The sequence below is a fragment of the Strigops habroptila genome, chromosome 9 (genome assembly GCF_004027225.2).
Source record: "Strigops habroptila isolate Jane chromosome 9, bStrHab1.2.pri, whole genome shotgun sequence".
Taxonomy (NCBI): Eukaryota; Metazoa; Chordata; class Aves; order Psittaciformes; family Psittacidae; genus Strigops; species Strigops habroptila.
Genome location: NC_044285.2, coordinates 10,668,176 through 10,686,862, shown reverse-complemented (window position 1 = coordinate 10,686,862; position 18,687 = coordinate 10,668,176). Strand labels below are relative to the sequence as shown.

At 38.9% G+C, this 18,687-nt stretch overlaps 1 protein-coding gene across 1 annotated transcript; it reads left to right on the top strand.

The window, feature by feature from the left end:
• The first annotated feature begins 5,064 nt into the window (after positions 1-5,064).
• On the top strand, positions 5,065-15,730 carry GATM (glycine amidinotransferase). The gene is made up of 9 exons (XM_030498249.1): positions 5,065-5,205; positions 5,675-5,893; positions 8,672-8,867; positions 9,462-9,652; positions 10,926-11,063; positions 11,349-11,513; positions 12,470-12,533; positions 12,635-12,751; positions 14,733-15,730. The coding sequence occupies exons 1-9, from the start codon at positions 5,137-5,139 to the stop codon at positions 14,843-14,845; spliced, it is 1,272 nt and encodes a 423-aa protein (XP_030354109.1). The 5' UTR covers positions 5,065-5,136; the 3' UTR covers positions 14,846-15,730.
• Positions 15,731-18,687: the final 2,957 nt, after the last annotated feature.

The window sequence follows — 18,687 nt, the reverse complement described above, 5'->3', positions numbered from 1 at the left end:
ACGTCCTTCTAGTTTTCTAGCTACCTGGCTCCCAAAAAAGGAGTTAAATTATTTCCTATATTATCAGACATGCTTGAAATTTAGTGCAATACATGTTAGTATTAATATGTTCTTTTGAATTACGTATGTTGAAATGCATTTAATGGTATATGTGATTTTGCGTTTTACAATGACATTTAAAGACATTTTAACAAAAAGCTATAAAGAGCAATGTTTGCATAAACAGGAGAGTTTTTTCATCTTTTGATTTCTGAAAGACAAGGAGGGTTTTAGTCTTGCTTCCTAAGAATATGAGGTTAAATGACCACGGGTTGTGCATGTGCATATATGTCTGTGTCTGTTGCCTCCTTCCCCTCCCTGTAACTTGAACCTGTTGGCTGCTTTCTGACAAATTTGAGAAAGGGTCATAGGTCTCAATGGTATTAAGTTCCTACAAGTTCCGTGATAATAGCTGGCTGGGTAGGAATGAAAAAGACCTCTTAAGTGCCCCAACTAGCAGAAAGGTTGCAGTGTACCATTACCATACATTACCACTGTGTCCATGTAATGGAGATTCCTTATAAATTCTGATCTCTTGATTATGGTAAATACCGTCCAGTTTGTGATTATGATTTCTCATTTACCAGGTGAATTGCACAAAAAGAGAGTTTTACTTAGTTCTTGTACTCACAGGAATGTTTCATTCTGTAGTCAAAATTCTGTTGTAGCAGATTGCATTAAGTCTGACAGAGAATTTGGCACTTCAGCATGTCACACACTGAAGATGTCCTGACAAGAAAGAACAGAAAATCTTCCAAGAAATCTCCAGAATTAGAATTTGGGGAGAACTACAGGATTTGTCCTCCAATAACTATAAAAGATAAAATGGGCAGAAGCCATGTAGAGTTTGTCAGAAAGTTTAAAGTTTAAATCAGGTTTGGTGAAGCTGAGATTAGGGAGAAGGAGTTTCCTGACATTTTAATTAAAATTGAAATATCTTCCAAAGAACTTGGAAAACAGCACGTTGAATTTCAGCTCTTATTATATGTCACAAGGTAGAATGAAATATTTTTTAAATTGTTTTAATTATGTGTAACAAAATATTTTGACTGTTTTTAGAGTTCAGAGTTGACTACAAAATTATGAGCTTAAAGGAGAAATGAAAAAAATATAATTTTAATATTTTGAGATGCATTTATTCTGCCCAACTGGAACAGTCCAGGCTTCTGAACTTCAGGAAGTCTGAAACTTGCTTTCTAAGAAGCATACTGGATTCTTCTATGTTGTTCCTGATAGCTAACAGATAAGATTTGCTGTGCCACATTCTCTTCTTGTGGGTATTGGAATTCAGCAAGCAGTATCCTTGACAAGGCACTAGAAGGAACTGAAATCTGACATTTGTACTGTTGAACAGAGTAGGTTTCTATAAGTGAAGGATAAGTGAGGATAAGTAAAAATGGTTGAATATATGTAAATGTTAAGACCAGCTCACACAGGTATCTTACCCCAAATTGTTTTAATCAGTAATACAGCAGAAATACTGGAAAGAAAGGGTGAGCTGCTCCTTGACCTTAAGCATCATGTCCCTCAAGTGCTTCAGCCATGCTGCTAACCATGTTACAGATCTAAACAGCAGTAATTGAGGACCTCAATTCCTGGACAGATGGAAATTCATGTTTAAACTGTTGTATAATCCTTTTAGACTTCTGTTTCTCTAATAGATATGTGTTAGAGAAAAAGATAAGCGAGGCTGAGACTCGATACTGTCCTGAAACATAGCTGAGGTTTATACTTTGATCTTCACTGATCTTGTTGCCAAGGGTAGGTTCTCTCTAATGCGTATCTCCTGTTGTTTTTTCTAATTTTGTGGTTTTAAACTAGAATTTTACTTCTTAATATCTTAGTCTCCAATGCTGTTGGGCCAGAATATTGTTCTTCATTAACCACATTGCTTTAAAAGGATTATCTAGTTATCAGAATGAGATGGTTTTTATATAAGCCTGCAAGGCACCTCATGTCATTCAAAAATGATGGATGGATGATTACAAAAACTGCATAGAAATCCATTAAAAAAACCCAACAAACAACTTGCTTGTTAGTCTTTATAGGCCAGATCTCAATAGCAATGTGAAGCTCTTGTTCCTATTTCGAGTTAGAATTCCTGAGATGAGGTTTGCAGTGGAAGAAAATATCGTTTTTTGGTTTGGTTTTTTTTTTTTTTTAATAATAATTTTGAAAATAATTGGCAAGCTTTTGGGGAGTGAGCTGGGCTTTCAGGGTGTTATAATAATTCTAGCAATGGTGTGTAATAACATTAATGATGTGATCTTTATAATAAGAGTGTTGATCTGAAAGCTCAGCACCTTCTTAGTCAACCACATGTTTAAGTAACTTTCTCATATTTGAATGAATGGTCTTTGCCTTATTTATATTTGAATAATCATTACTGGTGCTGTGCTTTATGATTTATGTCACTGTTAAAATGTACGTTGGTAGATGAAGCCCCTTGTAGAAGAGGAAGAAGAAAATAAAAAGAGCTACCTAGTATACAAAAAGCAAGAGAACTCTCAATTTGATGGCAAAGAGGGAAGTGTGAGGAATGACACTTCCATACACCATAAATGCAAACTGGATGAAGTCCATATTCGGTGTTAAGGAATAAAAAGATGTAAGCAGAGACATATAAGTAACTGCTTTAAGGAGATGAGTGAGATTTTTTTTCAAGTGACCCAGAAGATGGTCAAGTGATGAAAGAAGTGCAGGGATACCACTAGAGTATGTTTTAGACAGGGCGTTGATAGCATTGTAGGTAGTAAGGCCCATATGAGGGCAACCTGGGAGTCAAATGACTGGTACTCAGTGAAGGCTGGAAGGAAAATACTATTTACCATGAGTGAAGGTTTCAAGGTCAGACCACAAATGCGCCAGTTAGGAAAAGGAAAGAATTTCTGCTTTCACTGTACTTAAATGAAGATTGGCTTATGTCCAGGAGGAGCTACCCCTGAGAAAGGAAGAAACAGACCCCTGAGATATGTTTTCACTGAAAGAAATGTGAGCAGAAACAGTGCAGTCCAGCAGAAAAATATAAAAAATGATAGAGCATTCAGCAGAAAGCTCATTGCGAGGATGGCCAGGACAATTTTAGGGACCCTATAAAGGATCAAATATAAGTAGTAAGTAGGAAAAGAAGTGTTGTGCAGAGTCAGAAAAACTATGTAAACTGAGTCGATAAAGAATGAGCCAAAGGTCCAAAACTAGCTGATAAGTTGAAAAGGACAGAGAAAGAAGCAAGACCTTTGGATTTAGCCACAAGCCAATGATTAATTTTTTTAGAAGGTCAATGTGAGTAGACCTTAACAAAATCAACTGAATCAAATAACAAGCATTTGAGCAGGACTAGCATAAACATGGTTGCTTATTATTACTGTTAAATAAATGACAAACTGGTAAGTAGGAATTAAGTAGCATCAAGAAAACTCCTTTTAGAAACTAAAAAAGAAAATAAAATCCATGTGTCCTTTTCAATACAAGAATAGTGTTTGTGGCAATTATGTTACAAATGAGTCCTAACAACCTAAGATGAGTGAGTTACGAAGAAGTTCTGCAGTCATCTGAAACAGGGTAAAGCATGCTTGATATCATGATGCTTGATATCATGCCAACTAAAATAATGAACTTTTCTGAGAAGTATGTAAATTCATGAAGAGAAAATTTGCGCTGTCCTTTCTCCCCTGGGAAGGTGCACTGTTGACCTGTGCCAAAAAGGTGAACTGCTGAATGATGAATTACCCCGTAGAATAAAACTTGTTTACTTGTACAGCTAAAGCGTGTTAAAACTGTACCTGATTTGCTGCGGTCTAAGACCATACCTTCTGTTTTAATATATGTTACTACTAGTAATGTTTATTTCTTTCCTACTACAGATATGTCTGCGAGTTCACTAATACTACCTCCAATCTTACACATAGGAGTAATGTTAAATACCATGTCTGTTCACAGCCAATGCCCACTGTTCTAGTTCCAGATAATGATGAGGGAGTATCGAGCAAGGCTGAAGAAATGCCAGGCACTGCATGGGTGATACAGGCAGAACCAAAAATAATAAGGTTGAAAGAAAGATGCAGACTTTTACAACTTTAAACAGAGTAACTCAGGAAAAAGTAATTTTTGCTATGTCAGCTTTTACTTTTGAAAGACAGTATCAAATTATTTCAAAGTGAACTTGCACGCAAAGCTGAGAAAATGCAGAATAATGTATCAGGCTAAGGGGGAGGTATACTAAATGTAAGTAGAGCTGGTAGCAAATGTTTCTTATTGTGGACTGCAGTCCTGTTGAGATAGAAATATTTTTGAAGATATTTTTGTTGATTTTTGTCATGGAGACAAAAGATTTTGCAGGGAGAAGTAAGTATAGGTCTGCTGGGAGGTAACTGGTTTAGGTTTTAAGATGACTTTTCATCATACTGCAATATGGATTTTGGGAAGCCAGAATTTGGAATGAGGTGTTTGGAATATCCTTGAAACACTCCTTCTGTAATTAAAGAATTAAAATATTTCAGGTGAATCACAAAATCTTTAGGTTGTAGTCTAAAAATCTGAATTCTCAACATATGGATTATTGGAATATTTGGTAAAATGGAATTTGTCTACTGCAGGTTTCATGAAACTAAAAATAACTGGATGATGCACTTGAGTACACTTTTTAGAGAAGAGTTGTAAACCTGACTGGAAATCTTCAAAGTCAAATTGCTGCTAAAGCGCCACTGGTGGGAATGAAATCCAGGTATGTTGAAAGAAGCCGTCAGTTGGAGATTGCCTCATCCAGCTAGACCGCGCCTCCGGGGCCCGGGCCGGGGTTCCTTCCTCCCGAACAGCGAGCACAGCCGAGTTACGCCAGCACCGCGGGCCGGGGTGCCGTGCCGTGCCGTGCCGTGCCATGCCATGCCGCCGGGCAGGCCTTTACCCTTTCCCGCCGGGGCCCCGCCACCGCCCCAGCCTAGGCTCCGCGCCGCTCCGCGCCCGCTCAGCCAATGGGTGGTGCGGGGGGCGTGGCGGGCCGCGATAAAGGCGGCGGGCCGGGCGGGGGGCACAGTTGCGCTGCCGGTGGGGCGGGCGCGGAGCGGTGCGGAGCTGTCGTGCGCGGTCCTGCCAGCAGACATGCTGCGAGTGCGGTGCTTCCGTGGGGGGAGCCGCGGGGCCGAAGCGGTGCATTACATCGGCTCGCGGGTTAGTGCCGCGCAGATCCGCTGCCGAGCTCGGGACAGGGTGGACATTGGGGTTGAGGATGCTCTGTTGGGAGGAGGTCCTGTGCGGCCCCCCTGCGCCGGCGGGTGCAGGCCTACGGGGGGACTCCGAGAGGTGGGAGCGGGCGCGGGGCGGCTGCGGGCATTGACTGAGGCTGACCCATGCATCCTCCCAGTTCAGGAGCACAGCGTTCGGTGACCCCACTTGCTACTGTCAATGTTGTGCTCCTGTGTCATCATCCTTCTAAACTGAATGGATTTTAAAGGGCAAATTGTCCCATAAGAATCTAGTAGGCTGTGAATAAATTGGAATGTCTGTAACAGTGTTTGTGTTAATGCTCCAAATAGTGTACATTGCTTTGGGATTACAGTGTAAGGCACTTGCGGACTGAACCATTGCTTTTTGCTTTTTTTAAAGAAAACATAATGTTCACCCTTATTTTTATTTTAAGCTTGGAAGAGTCTTTACAGGATGGGTGCAGCGATCTTTCCAGAGCACCCAGGCAGCTACCGCCTCCCAGAACACCTTTGCTGCTAATGACAACAAGGCTACTAGCCCTGTGCCTAAGGACTGTCTTGTTTGCTCATACAATGAATGGGACCCACTGGAAGAGGTCATCGTGGGAAGAGCTGAAAATGCTTGTGTCCCACCTTTTTCTGTGGAGGTTAAGGTAAACAACCCAACCTTTAATAGGAAATAATGTGGGCTTTTATCTATAAATCTGTTTAAGCTTTACAGTGCACATAGTATGTTGTTTACTCTTGAAGAGTCTTTCTTCTTTCAAAGTAATTGTTTACATCTGTGAAACTTTACAGCATACCTGTGTTGTGTGTGTGCTTCTTTCCACTTCCAACTGAATTAGCGGATTTAACAAGTCAGTAGTAGAATCTCTAGTATGTGCAGTCTGCTCCAGTAATAGAGCCTTGATGCTATCAAAGTACACACGAGAGCTTTTGAGATAGTTGGTAGGACTGCTGAAAGTTCAATTGGGCTCAAAACTGCATAGGGTTACTACTTAAAAAAAGTGTAGTTTTCTACTTAATAGTCTGAGAAAGATTGAGTTCTATAGCTGCAGACTAGCAGGAAGTTGATAATGTTAATTATTTATTATTTTTGTTTAAAATATGTAGCAACTATAGGGAGCTGCTTGTTAAAGAGAATTGTTTCCTTACAGCACACTCTTAAATTTCATTCTGAAAAGAAAGAGTTTTTCTCTACACTTTCTGCTACACTTTCTCAGATACTCTCAGATAGTTGGTTAAAAGGTGCATTGAGATTATTAAAGCTCTTTCCTGTGTTTTGGCCATGGTACTTTTTGAAATGTCTAAAATGAGTTTTACATATGCGAACAAAGGGGCCTGAAATCTCACCCCTGAATTGGTATAAAATAGATTTCCCAGTCATAAAACCTCTTCCTACTTATTCAGAAGGTAGGAAACATGAGTGGTGTGGTGGTGTTAACTCTTTCTCTGTCATAAATTTAAGCTTATGCCATTGTATTTGTGCAACACAAGTGTCATTTCTCAGGTTTGGAAAAGAGCAGTACTGGAGGACGTGTGGCAAAGAAGGGGAGCTGTACCTCTTATGAACTGATGAAATTCAAGTATGTCATGGCTGGCTCTGAAAATAAAGCTCTAGCTTTACTCCTTAGGACAAACTTGTCTCATTAGCAGAACAGGCTTCTACAGGAATGCTAGGCACTTCATATGATCTGCACGTGACTTGTGAACAGCTGGCAAGTCTGAGGTGATCAAATTACCCAAGACCTCACTTAAAGAAAAAAAAAACAAATTCCTTCAGGAAGGATGAATGAAGAATGAATTCCTTCAGGAAGGACGCTGGCTGAATGAGCAGTACTCTGGTAGAAGGAAGGCCTGACAACTTGCTCCTGTTCCTGACCCCTTCTGCTACTATTTCAGAAGGACTCCGCATGCACTTTTTCCCCTGTCATGTTAGTGTTAGCAGAGACCCATCAAAACTGCTGGTTTCATAGTTCATAAATCTGACTGAAGCACTTTCAACAATACACTGAACTGAAGCATCAGTGTTTACTTTGATTATGTCCGGATTTTCTTAACCATGAGAACCAGGACCTTATTTTGAAGTAGTTTTTGAGAAGACCATCGCAGGATTTCAAGAGCAGAGGATTTAGGCCTGTAGATGTTGCACTTGCTTTAGTCCAACTTTGACAGGTGATTTTAGTATCTCTTAGATTTTGTAGACTGCCGCTGTACCTGAAGTATGGCCCTTTCTAGCCAGCAAGCCATGTTACCTGTACTTGGGATGGCTTTAGAATTCCTCATGTCACCACTGTGACAGTACCAAAGTGAGGTTTTAACAAGGTGACTACGGATGTATGCACTTTGATGTATGCACTTTGGAGATGAGCTCAAGGTTGTTTTCATTTAAAAACATATTCGCTACTATTACTAAATAGCAGAGTCTATAGCGTTTGCTGTGTTTGCTGTATTTGTACAGCTCTAGTGTAGTAAGGACCAAATCTTCCATGGCCACTCGGCAATACCAGCCACTAAATATCAGCTGAAGTGTAATGTAGTCGCTTGGTTTTCATCTGTGGTTTGATAATAATGATGCTTTGTGTAGGGCTATGGCTAAGGAGGGGAAAAGACCTCTAGAAATATTTATTACGTTATAATAGTATTTCCACTAGTGGAAACAAGTAATATAAACTACTGATGCATCTGTATCAAAAAATATGAGGAAATATCCTGAAAATCCCATCTAAAAGTCAAACTTAACTTGTAAGTGGGAATGAAGTGTGTATTTCTCCACACTCCAAAATAGCTTTCCCTTCTTTCCTGTTGTTCCTCAGAGGACATTTTCTGTTGGGCATCATGCCACACATACAGACTGCTAGCAGTACTGAAGCTGTCTGATAGTTCCATGAGCCTGCTTAGCATATACAGCTGAAATTAACTTTGTCACTGTATGTGTTTGTGCAAACCTCAGCCATTCACAACTAGTCTTAACACCTGCATTTATATAAGTTTAATGACTGGACACACACACATCATAAAACATCTGAGTGAAACCTTGCCAATAGTGTGTATAAATAGAAGTAATAATAAAACAAAAAATAAAGACAGCAGAGTGCTACCGGGGTAGGATTCTCAACCAGGAATAATTGAGCATTTATCTGAAGCATTGATGCTTTTCCCTTTTTTCCTTCCCCCTCCTCTCCTGCCCCTTTGTTCCAGAAGAATCAACTGGACCTTAAGAGTTCTTAGCAACTCTTCAAAATATTGCAGGAATCAAATATAAGGCACACTATGACATGTTAGGGTTGTAACACATGTAAAATAATGGGAAGTCAATGAAAGAAAAACAAGAAACTTTGAACATTAACAATTGTGTCTTACGCATTTATTTCACTCTACCAAAATAACTGATGCTTATTCTTTGTCACTTACCCGTCCTTTTGTTTTAGGCCAACACATACGAAAAGTATTGGGGATTTTATCAGAAATTTGGAGGCCAGAGCTTCCCCAAAGACCATTTAAAAAAAGCTGTTGCTGAAATTGAAGAGATGTGCAATATTTTGAAAAGAGAAGGTGTCATTGTCAAGAGGCCTGATCCGATTGACTGGTCTGTGAAGTATAAAACACCTGATTTTGAGTCTACAGGTAAATGTTCTTCTCTTGTCAAAGGAATTGTTTGTTTAGCTTTTGTCTAAGACATTTTGGATGTCATCTAGCCTGTCTATCTTGTTGGAGCAGGATTATTGCCAGTGCTAGGTGAAGTCAGTGATGGCTTTGTGTAGCTATGACTTGGAAAATCTCCAGGGATGGAGATTCTGCCACCTGGTTTGCTGACCTTTTAGTGCTTCATGGATTTCCTAATGAGAGATGTTTTCCTAATGACTAACCTGAACTTCCCACACCAGCATCTGTTGGTAGACTCCCTTGCTATGTTTTCACTCTGCCATTATGAAGCAGAGGCTTTCAGGCTGTGGGTGGCTTTCATCTAGCCATGAACTTGTTGTGAGTGAGGCTTTGTAGCAAAAGTTGCAAGTGTTTTGAACAAAAAAATCACTTTGAAAACCTACCGAAGAACATAAGGACCTCAGATTATGTGCTGGTTTCCGTACTTTGCTACAGATGCTTTTTGCCATTCTTTTGGATAGAGGTAATAGTAAAAAGGAGGGTGAAATGTGAATAAGTTGAAAGAGCTGAGAAGATCACACTTGTCTCATAGGTTGATGGCCTTTGTTCTTTCAGGTATGTATGCTGCCATGCCAAGAGACATTCTGTTGGTGGTGGGAAACGAAATCATTGAAGCACCTATGGCTTGGCGTGCTCGGTTCTTTGAGTACAGAGCATATAGGCGAATAATCAAAGATTATTTCAAGCAGGGTGCTAAGTGGACAACTGCCCCCAAACCCACAATGGCAGATGAGCTCTATGATCAGGTATTGTTCTCATTTTGCTTCAGAAGTTCAGTTCTGGTTATATAGAAATTTGTTGATAGTTTCAATCTGCTATCTAGGTTTCACCAGGCATGCTGGGGGACACACACACAAAAAATCTGGAAATGTGCGGGTTTTCTAGAGTGTGCACATAGTCTGTAGCCTTTGCAGCTGAAACTGTGTGTGCAATTAGGGAATAAGAAACAGGAAGTTGTGTCTATTGAATTTGAGTCTGCTTTGAATTGTTTTGATAACTGGCTGTAACTTAGCATGACTAAGGAGGAAGGAATGCTATAAAGACATCACAGAGTACTTTAAAGAATTAAGATTCCCTGAGAATGTCCATGTGTCCTAAGTGTATTAGGAAAGTGGGAAAGAATATATATTTTGTCACAGAAAACCCCCTCATAATCTTTGTTCTGGTATTAGTGTTGTGAAAGTTACGTGAAAGAAATAATGGAGGATCTAAACAGTATTTACCTTCCAAATATTTAATTAAATATTATCTTAATTTTTTGCTTTTGTCATAACTTTGAATCAAACAATTTTGGTAGTTTTCTATAGTTCCCCCAAATGCATTGGGACCTTGGTAAAAGCATCTATAATAAGTGAATTAAAGGCATTTGTGGAATGATTATAACTTTCTGGGAACAGTGACATCTTATCAATGATTCAAAGAAGTCTGTTAAGTTACCTTAGAGTAATCTGTCAGTATTAGAAAACTTCCAAAGCCTGTTCTAAAGCATGGAAACTAGTTATCCAATAGTTTTTGTTTGTACCAGTTTTTTACACCTCATTTGTTCTTAATTGCATTGTTTCATTCTAAAATCTATTAAATTCTTGAAGATCTACCTTCCGGTTTGAAGTAGTGCTCCATTCCACGATGTGGGAAAAGGAGGGAAACGTTTTCTTGGGAAATACCTCGCATGCCAGTATTTCTGCCACTGTGCGGTGATTTCTTGGAATGATGGTTCAACTCCACTGGCAATAACTACTTTTCATCCAGAACCCAGAATATTATAGAGACAGTTGCTCTGAAGAGAGTTAACTTCTTGGTATTACTCTTATCACCTGTTCTTGAATGTACTTAAAACCTTTTACTTAAACTTCCACATTTATGCTTGCTTCTAGTAACAAGTACCCCACCCAAGGAACATTCTAGCTATCAACATAAACATATTTTCTTAATTTCAAAATACTTTTCAGTAGCAAATAGTTTGAAATCTTTCCCTTACCAACTCCAACCTAAAGTTGCTATTCCTTTTTCTATAACTAGGATTATCCAATCCGCTCTGTTGAAGACAGGCATAAACTCGCTGCTCAGGGAAAATTTGTAACTACTGAATTTGAGCCATGCTTTGATGCTGCTGATTTCATTAGAGCTGGAAGAGATATCTTTGCACAAAGGAGCCAGGTACACAGAGCTTTCTTCCAACAGTTTTGCTATCTATCTGAATAATTGATGCTTGTACTTAAGTCTTTTTGGATTCCTGAGCAGCGTTAAAATAAGAGTGTTGACAGAAGAAGTTGCTATTTGTAGAATGTCTGATATACAGGACTGTGTTACAGATAGACAGCTAAAGGCACAAATTTCTATTATTTTGACTTAAAATATTTATTTAAATAAAACTTTAGACAAACTAAGCTTGGATGCAGTTTATATTCTAGCCCAGTGAAACTTACTTTGTCCTGTTTTCAGGTTACAAATTACATGGGCATTGAATGGATGAGGCGGCATCTTGCACCAGACTATAGAGTGCATATAATTTCCTTTAAGGATCCTAACCCTATGCACATTGATGCCACTTTTAATATCATTGGACCTGGTCTTGTGCTTTCTAACCCAGACCGTCCCTGCCATCAGGTAAGGGTGTAGCAGAGAAGAAAGTGTTTTGTGTTTAAAAATGACTCAGCTGGATTAGATCCCTGATGCTTAATTGCTTATCCACATGTTTATTTTGTATGCACTTGAATAATATTAAATTATTGAATTTAAATAGTACTCAGAGAGTTGTTCGGGAACTTACAAATGTATTTGTATCTTGACTTTAGAACTTATTCAGCAGTGCAGTGACAGTTATTCTCCCGCAGTTTCCTCCTATTGCAGAGGGACAGGTGAAAGGGGCGAGCTTTTCTTTAAAATCCTGGCAGGCAAGGCTGGTTATTGAGTTTTCGGAATCGGAGCTCCACCTCGTGGTAACACTTGAATAAAAAGCTCTTCCAAATATTCATATAATGAAGTTTAAATTCTCCTCACCCACATTATTCTCCTCTTATTTTTCACTTACTTGTGTAATTCTTAGGGACACAAATTAGTCCATACAATGACTTTATTTTGTTCCTTTTGTTAAATAAATGACATTTTCTTATGAAACGTGATGCAAATAGAATTTTATGTGGTATTTCTGGTGTTTTTCTTTCTACAAATGTCAGTGTAATTCATATCAGTGGCTTTTACAGCCACATGGGAAGAAATAATACAAAAAATAAAGAATTTAATACTTTTGTGCTATTACTAATATCGTTACTTCACAGGCTTCACACTGCATGTGTTACCTTTTGTCTTTAACATATCTTAGTATAAATAGCACAGAGGAAAAGCAGCAGAAAATGCTAGTGGTATGCAAAGTTTGAAAAGGCTTTCAAAAATGCTTGTATGAAAACTTGTATGAGTTTGTAGATAGAGCTTGAATGAGGGCAAGAGTAGTGATGAACAGAGGGAAGGGGATGTCATGTATATTGAAGTAGCCTGAGAAAATGTGACATAGGTTGGAGGACCTAATGTGATACTTTAAGAATCTAATTAAATTGCTCTTTCAGATTGAGCTCTTCAAGAAAGCAGGCTGGACCGTGATTCAACCCCCAGTGCCACTCATCCCAGATGGTATATTCACTCTGTCTTTTCTAACAATTCCAAGAGTATTCTTAAGAGTATTAATATGGGGCAACATTGGTACAGTAGAAGGTTCATTCTCATGTGTTTAGATCACCCACTGTGGATGTCTTCTAAATGGCTCTCCATGAATGTCCTAATGCTGGATGAGAAACGTGTGATGGTGGATGCCAATGAGACATCAATTCAGAAGATGTTTGAAAATTTGGGTATGTCCTAACATATTTCAACATATATTAAACCAAAATGATTGTGATACCAGCTGTGTGCATCAGGATGAACAGAAGTTTGCTTAAAGTAGTCAAAGCAGCCAGCACTGGAAAAAGTACTCAAACTGGATTAATAAGTAAGAATCATTCAGTGATATCTTTCCTGAATACTTCAGTCATAGGAATATGTGCTTCTTACATCTTGTGCCCCTACAGCTTGCAGCAAATAAAGGTATGAATAGCAATTAAAGTTAGCGCTAGCATGCTTTTGAAGAGCTTTTTTTTTTAATGTAAAACTCTTCAGTTCAGAGGTCAAAATCTGTCTTGGAGAGGTTGAGTGTGCATATTGCTGAGTGATGTAGAGCTGGCTATCCCTCACTGCCAGAACGCTTTCAGATTTTTCTGGTTTCAAGCTCAACGTACTTCAAACTGTCAAATTAAGACAACTTAACCCAGGTATTTCTGCTCATTTATAGAGAATTTCAGTTCTGTGAGATGTAACCTCATGATAAGGTGGAATTGCTTTAGATATGCGGTGGCAGGAGAATGGTACTTGAATATAAAACCTGAAAGTCTTATGCACTGCTCACTCCAAAGACAAATAATATACACATAAAAATCTGAACTCATGCATTTAATCCAACTGCTTCCGCCATGCTGGGAGGGGAAGATGTAGGTAGATCTACTTGTGGCTCATAGTTAGCTAGTAGGAGGGTGGCCAGATTGCTTGGTGCTGCTGCTTGCCAGCTGACTGTTGCTGCTGGATAAGTACATGGTGATGTGAAACTTGACAGGATAGAAGGACGACTGGTGGGTAGACGCAAAGTCAGGAGAAGTGAAGGAATCATTGTGTTGTAAAGTAAAAGATAATACTCCCCAGTAGCAGAAGACTCCTTTAAAGGGACAAAAATGATGGGAAGGAGAGAATGATCCAAAGGTGGAAGATAGCAACTGTGAACCTAGAAGGGTTGGTACCATGGGTGCAAGTGCACTTACTTAAGCTTCTCTTAAACCTGAGATGATTGCAGGCGAGAACCATGCAATCTAATGCTTGAATCTGCTTTTGAAGACTGGCTGTACAACCCTTAGTGAATTCCTTAGCTTTTCAGTTGTAGGTTGTTTTAATTTTCTGCATGACCAAGGAGCTGAGGGCTTATAAATGCTTGAAAGTACTTAAAAATGAGGCTATTAATGCTAATCATGACGTATCTTTCATGCTTGAACTTCACAGTTTGTGTGAGTTCTAGATAAACTTCTGTAGTCAGTAAATTTCTAGGACTGAAATGGGTCAATTGGGAACAAAACTATTGCTGACTTAGATGATGGATTCCACTGAGCTGCTCCTTAGCTCTTGAAAGTACCAAGAAGCAAAAAGGCAAGCTTCATAACAGAGAAGTCTTCTGATCCTAGTCCATCTGGCAGGACTTCATATAAGCTGAGCCACAGCTGAAATATCAGAGCAAAAAGAAGTGGGAGGAAGCTTAACCTAGGTAGCAAGTACAACAGTCCCTTTTCCCCTTTCATAGAAAAAGGGATTCAGAGCTCTGTGCTTTGAATGCTGCTTTTCTTTGAAAGGCACTTGAAAGAGCACATTCAGTGTCTGAACCATAAATGCTCAAACAGGTTAAAGTAAATGTGCCTTGGTCATATATTGTAGCAGAATTTCAGCTAATTCTTCACATACTGCAAAACCTGAATCTATCTTTTTATTACTGGCACGTCATAACACCTCAAACACTGGCTGTCCTCCACGTGCTGTTATTCCTGAGGGTATTGCTGGAATAAACAAGCCAGCCATGTTCCTAGCTTGTTCTCTGCCTAGAATTTGGGAAAATAAATTCTTAACAAAGGAGTAGGGAATACTTTCCATCCTTGCATCTAGCCATATGATCTGTTGAAGCATTATCTAATGTTCTGATCAAAGCTTACCACATGCATTTGAGATTTTAACTTTCAAGTATGCAACGTATGTTTCTTGCAGGCATTTCTACAATTAAAGTGAGTATCCGCCATGCCAATTCACTGGGAGGTGGTTTCCATTGCTGGACGTGTGATATCCGCCGCCGTGGTACCCTGCAGTCTTATTTTGACTAGTTAGGAGCCACATAGGTAGCAGTGGTTCAGCTTCTAAAATAAGCATAGGAAATGAACAAGTTAATTTCACTTTTGTTAAAATGACTACATGAGCTTTAGTGCTTGATCCAGTGGTCTGGTAAATGATTTATTCTTACGTCCTCTTTACTTGCAGCAGTATAATTGAAGCTACTTCCAGCAGGTACAGGTTCTCTGGCTCCCTTTTTGAAAGACATCCTTCATCTTTTCACATTGGCCTTGAATGTAAAAACTTGACAAGATAGCTAAAAGCCACTAATTTTGGACATCTACCTCTGTCTAGTTACTCTATCAAATAGGCAGCTTGAAATGTTAAACTTGAATGATCTTTTTTATTCATTTTAATCAGTCTATTGTTCTAATATATTTGTGTTTAATGAAGTTAAAATAGATGCAACTGTACAGATCTCTTATGGAACCAAGTAATTTTATAATGTTTTTCATGTTAAGCCATACAGGTATTTACAGAGAATTTCCAGTATGATCTAACTTTTAAGATACGTTCACTTGCCACGTCCTCCTACATTTTCTTCTGATGCATGTCATGGATTGAATACTTTTTTATATTGCTTTTTGTACTGCTGAAATTGGTTTTTATTTAACTTTTAAGTGTAGAAATGATAGCTAATATTTTGCTTGTACAGGTTTCGCCCTGAAGTGTTTACATAACTTAAGCACAGAACAAAAAAAACCCACCAGCAACACTTCTCTAACCCTAAACCTCTGACATCTTACAATCCCTTCTTCCTTCAGCTGTAGCAGATACAGGAAGATGTATCAAACATGCCAGATGCTGGGAAGGAATTTGAGTATCGATTACTGAATATGTACTTTTTATGCTAATAAAGGTTTTTTTTGCATTCCCAATTTGTTGCCCTTCTGAAAATGAGTAAGCATGAAATGTCTGACTGGGTACATGTTTGAGAATACAGATGGAAATAAAACGTTTACATGGATTAATTTTTTTTTCTGTAAAACATATAACATCTTACATAATGCTGAAACCCCTTGTACTGTATTGTTCCTAGAGTATGTTTCTGCTTCTGTTTTACACAGATGTATGAGTGGTAGGGGAAAGTAACACCAACAGATGTTTCTTACCAGAGTGTGGAGGAATCTGCTAAGTCATGCAGTGCATAACATGCGCATATATAAAGCCATATGGCCATATTTTAGACAGAGTTGGGTAGGACTAAATAGATTTTTGTAAGTCAACAATCTAGAACGTTTTAAGCTATGCCAGACTGGAAGAGCTAATTAGCTGCCAGCATTTGACCATGTAGAGGTGGTCCCTATTTTCCCTTTGAAATCAAAGCTCTTCAGTCAATGGAAATTCATCTGAGTCTTCCTATAACCACACTTTGCTTTCCAATATTGCCAATGGAGCTGGACAGTTATGTAGCGGAGCATGCACAGCAAGTCATCTTTCCTGTTGTTCTGCATGCTCTAGTGCTGAAATGATGTCTGTGTGTTTGTGCTTGGCATCACACATCACAAGGTATAGCTGAAACCATTACAAACTCTGGCCAAATGTGGATTAGTAGTAGGACACATGCACCCCTCATACCTCCAGGATTAAGGAGACTATATTTTCATATCCTGTAATATATGACCCCTGCTTGACAGGGGTGTGGTGCTTTATATGAACATTACCAATGCTCTGACTTCCTCTCAGTTTACTCTTCTGAATCAATTGTGATATAAGATCATCACAACTTCTGTTTTTCTCCCTAAATGAACATGATTGACCCACAGTGATGAAAGTGCTGCATATGCCATGACCTTAGTTTTCCCTTTGTCTGGAAAACACATTTTGTCTGCTGTGATGTGATTAGTCATTTATTTCTTGTTCTTCAGGGTAATAGGAGAGGAAGGATTGGTGGGGACATCTGCTTGGTTATTCTGATAATGAAGGTGCAGTTCTCCACAGACTGGAGATTTTTGACATCAGAGGGAAGCACCCAAGACACATTTAGCTTCCGCATTAGACTAATCTTAAGTTTAGTTCCCAACTAAAGTTTTTCAGTTACTACTGTTTGTATGCTAGTCTGATTTGTAGTGTTGAGTTGGCCATGGGTATCCAATGGTGAACATGACTGGAAAACTGTAAAGAACCTTGGGTAGTTCTTTATACCCATATGGGAGAAATGCAAAAAGCAAACGGCCAAAAGTTCAACAAGGACTGTCATTCACCCTTTGTCCCTTTGTGTTAAGAATTCTTTTTTAGCCTTTTCTGTTTTGTATGGATTCTCACCTCCCTGATTCTCAGGCTCTGTCACGTGTGGGCTCTTTCTTTTTAGGGATGTGATGCACTTCCATGGAACTATGTATTCTTTGAATCTACTCAACACTTGCATATTTTCCTAGGGTTTTAAAGAAAGCATAGTAATTATTACTTTGGTGACAAATATGCAAACTAAACAGCACAAAGCTGTCTTTACAACAGACCTGTCTCACTGCTTTTTTTTTTCCTTCATTTTGGGAAGCTGAACCAACCCAACAAAAAAAAAAGTACTGACTAGGAAGTTTAGGCTCCTAGTTAAACAGGAAAGCAATGCTTTTACTATGCTTTTGTATTTAGACCATGACAAAAAGTAGATTTTCAAGTTTCTAATGTCATAGTTCAGCTTTAGCTTTCTTATTTGTAATACTCACTTGAAAAGCAGACTCAAGAATTAGTATCACTTTCCTTTCATAACCAGAAGTTTTGTTGGTTTACTTAGGTGAAGTTAATACACAGAGTGGCTGGAATTGCTTCCTTTCTGTATCCTTTTGGGCAAACTGAACTGTGCTTAAAAAAATCTGGGTATAGTCTCAAAGGAATTGAATTTTTATTTTCCATTCATAAAAGAAATTCCATTTAGAAAAGGGTATTATTCGGCACCAAATTTAGGTGCCAAAACTCTGACTTTATAAACATTTCAGCCTTTTCCTAGCTTTTTTGCTTATCTCTTACCAAATACTCCTTTTTCATCTTGAACAGCTCACACAGTACCAAGTCTTTCAGCCTGGAAACCACCCGCGTGCTTCTGAAGTTGCTTGGGTGTTTTCCTGCCAGTAATAGAAGTTCTTTTACCTAATCCGTGGAGGTTTTGAGTGGTTTGGGAATAGGCTTGTCTCTTAAGTCACCTTTGCTTCAACAAGGAAGGCAGGGTAGTTGTTCCATATGATCAGAGGCTCTTTTCAATTTCAATTGCCATGTCAACATACAGACCAGCAATACCCATTAGCACAAATGCACTGACATGAGGTATCGTTACTACTGTTGATTTGGGACAGAGGATCTGGTGGTAGAAATATTTTTTTTCTCAAACCTGACTCTTTCACTGACCTTAAGTTGGTCCATTAGCCAATCTGTTTCTGTAAGCTAAAAGGGAGTCATGCTTAGGTACTCTGTGAGGTGTAGCAATGATTAAACACTAAGCGCCTGGAAACTGCTCCAGTCTACAAAAATGCTGAAGGCTATTTGGGAACCCTGTGGGATCCTGTCTAAGTCTCTTCCCACACAAGACCAGGGAGGACAAAGTCTGTATCTCTTCTGGAACTGCAATGTTTTCCCACCAGTGCAGGGAGGATGAGAATTTATTCACAGATACGTTTACAAATGTCCCTGGGGTATGCATGTCTGTATTACTAAATGTAAAATTACCGTGTCTCACAATTGCTTCTGTCCTATCAGTGTTATTTGGCGATATGATTGTGCTACTATAGGAGCGAATTTATGAAGTGGACAATGCAGTGATAAAAAAAGTTAAAAGGCAAATTTTAAAGCTCTCGTGGTCTGTCTTTATAGAGGAAGAACTTGAAAAATGCTGATGAGAAGC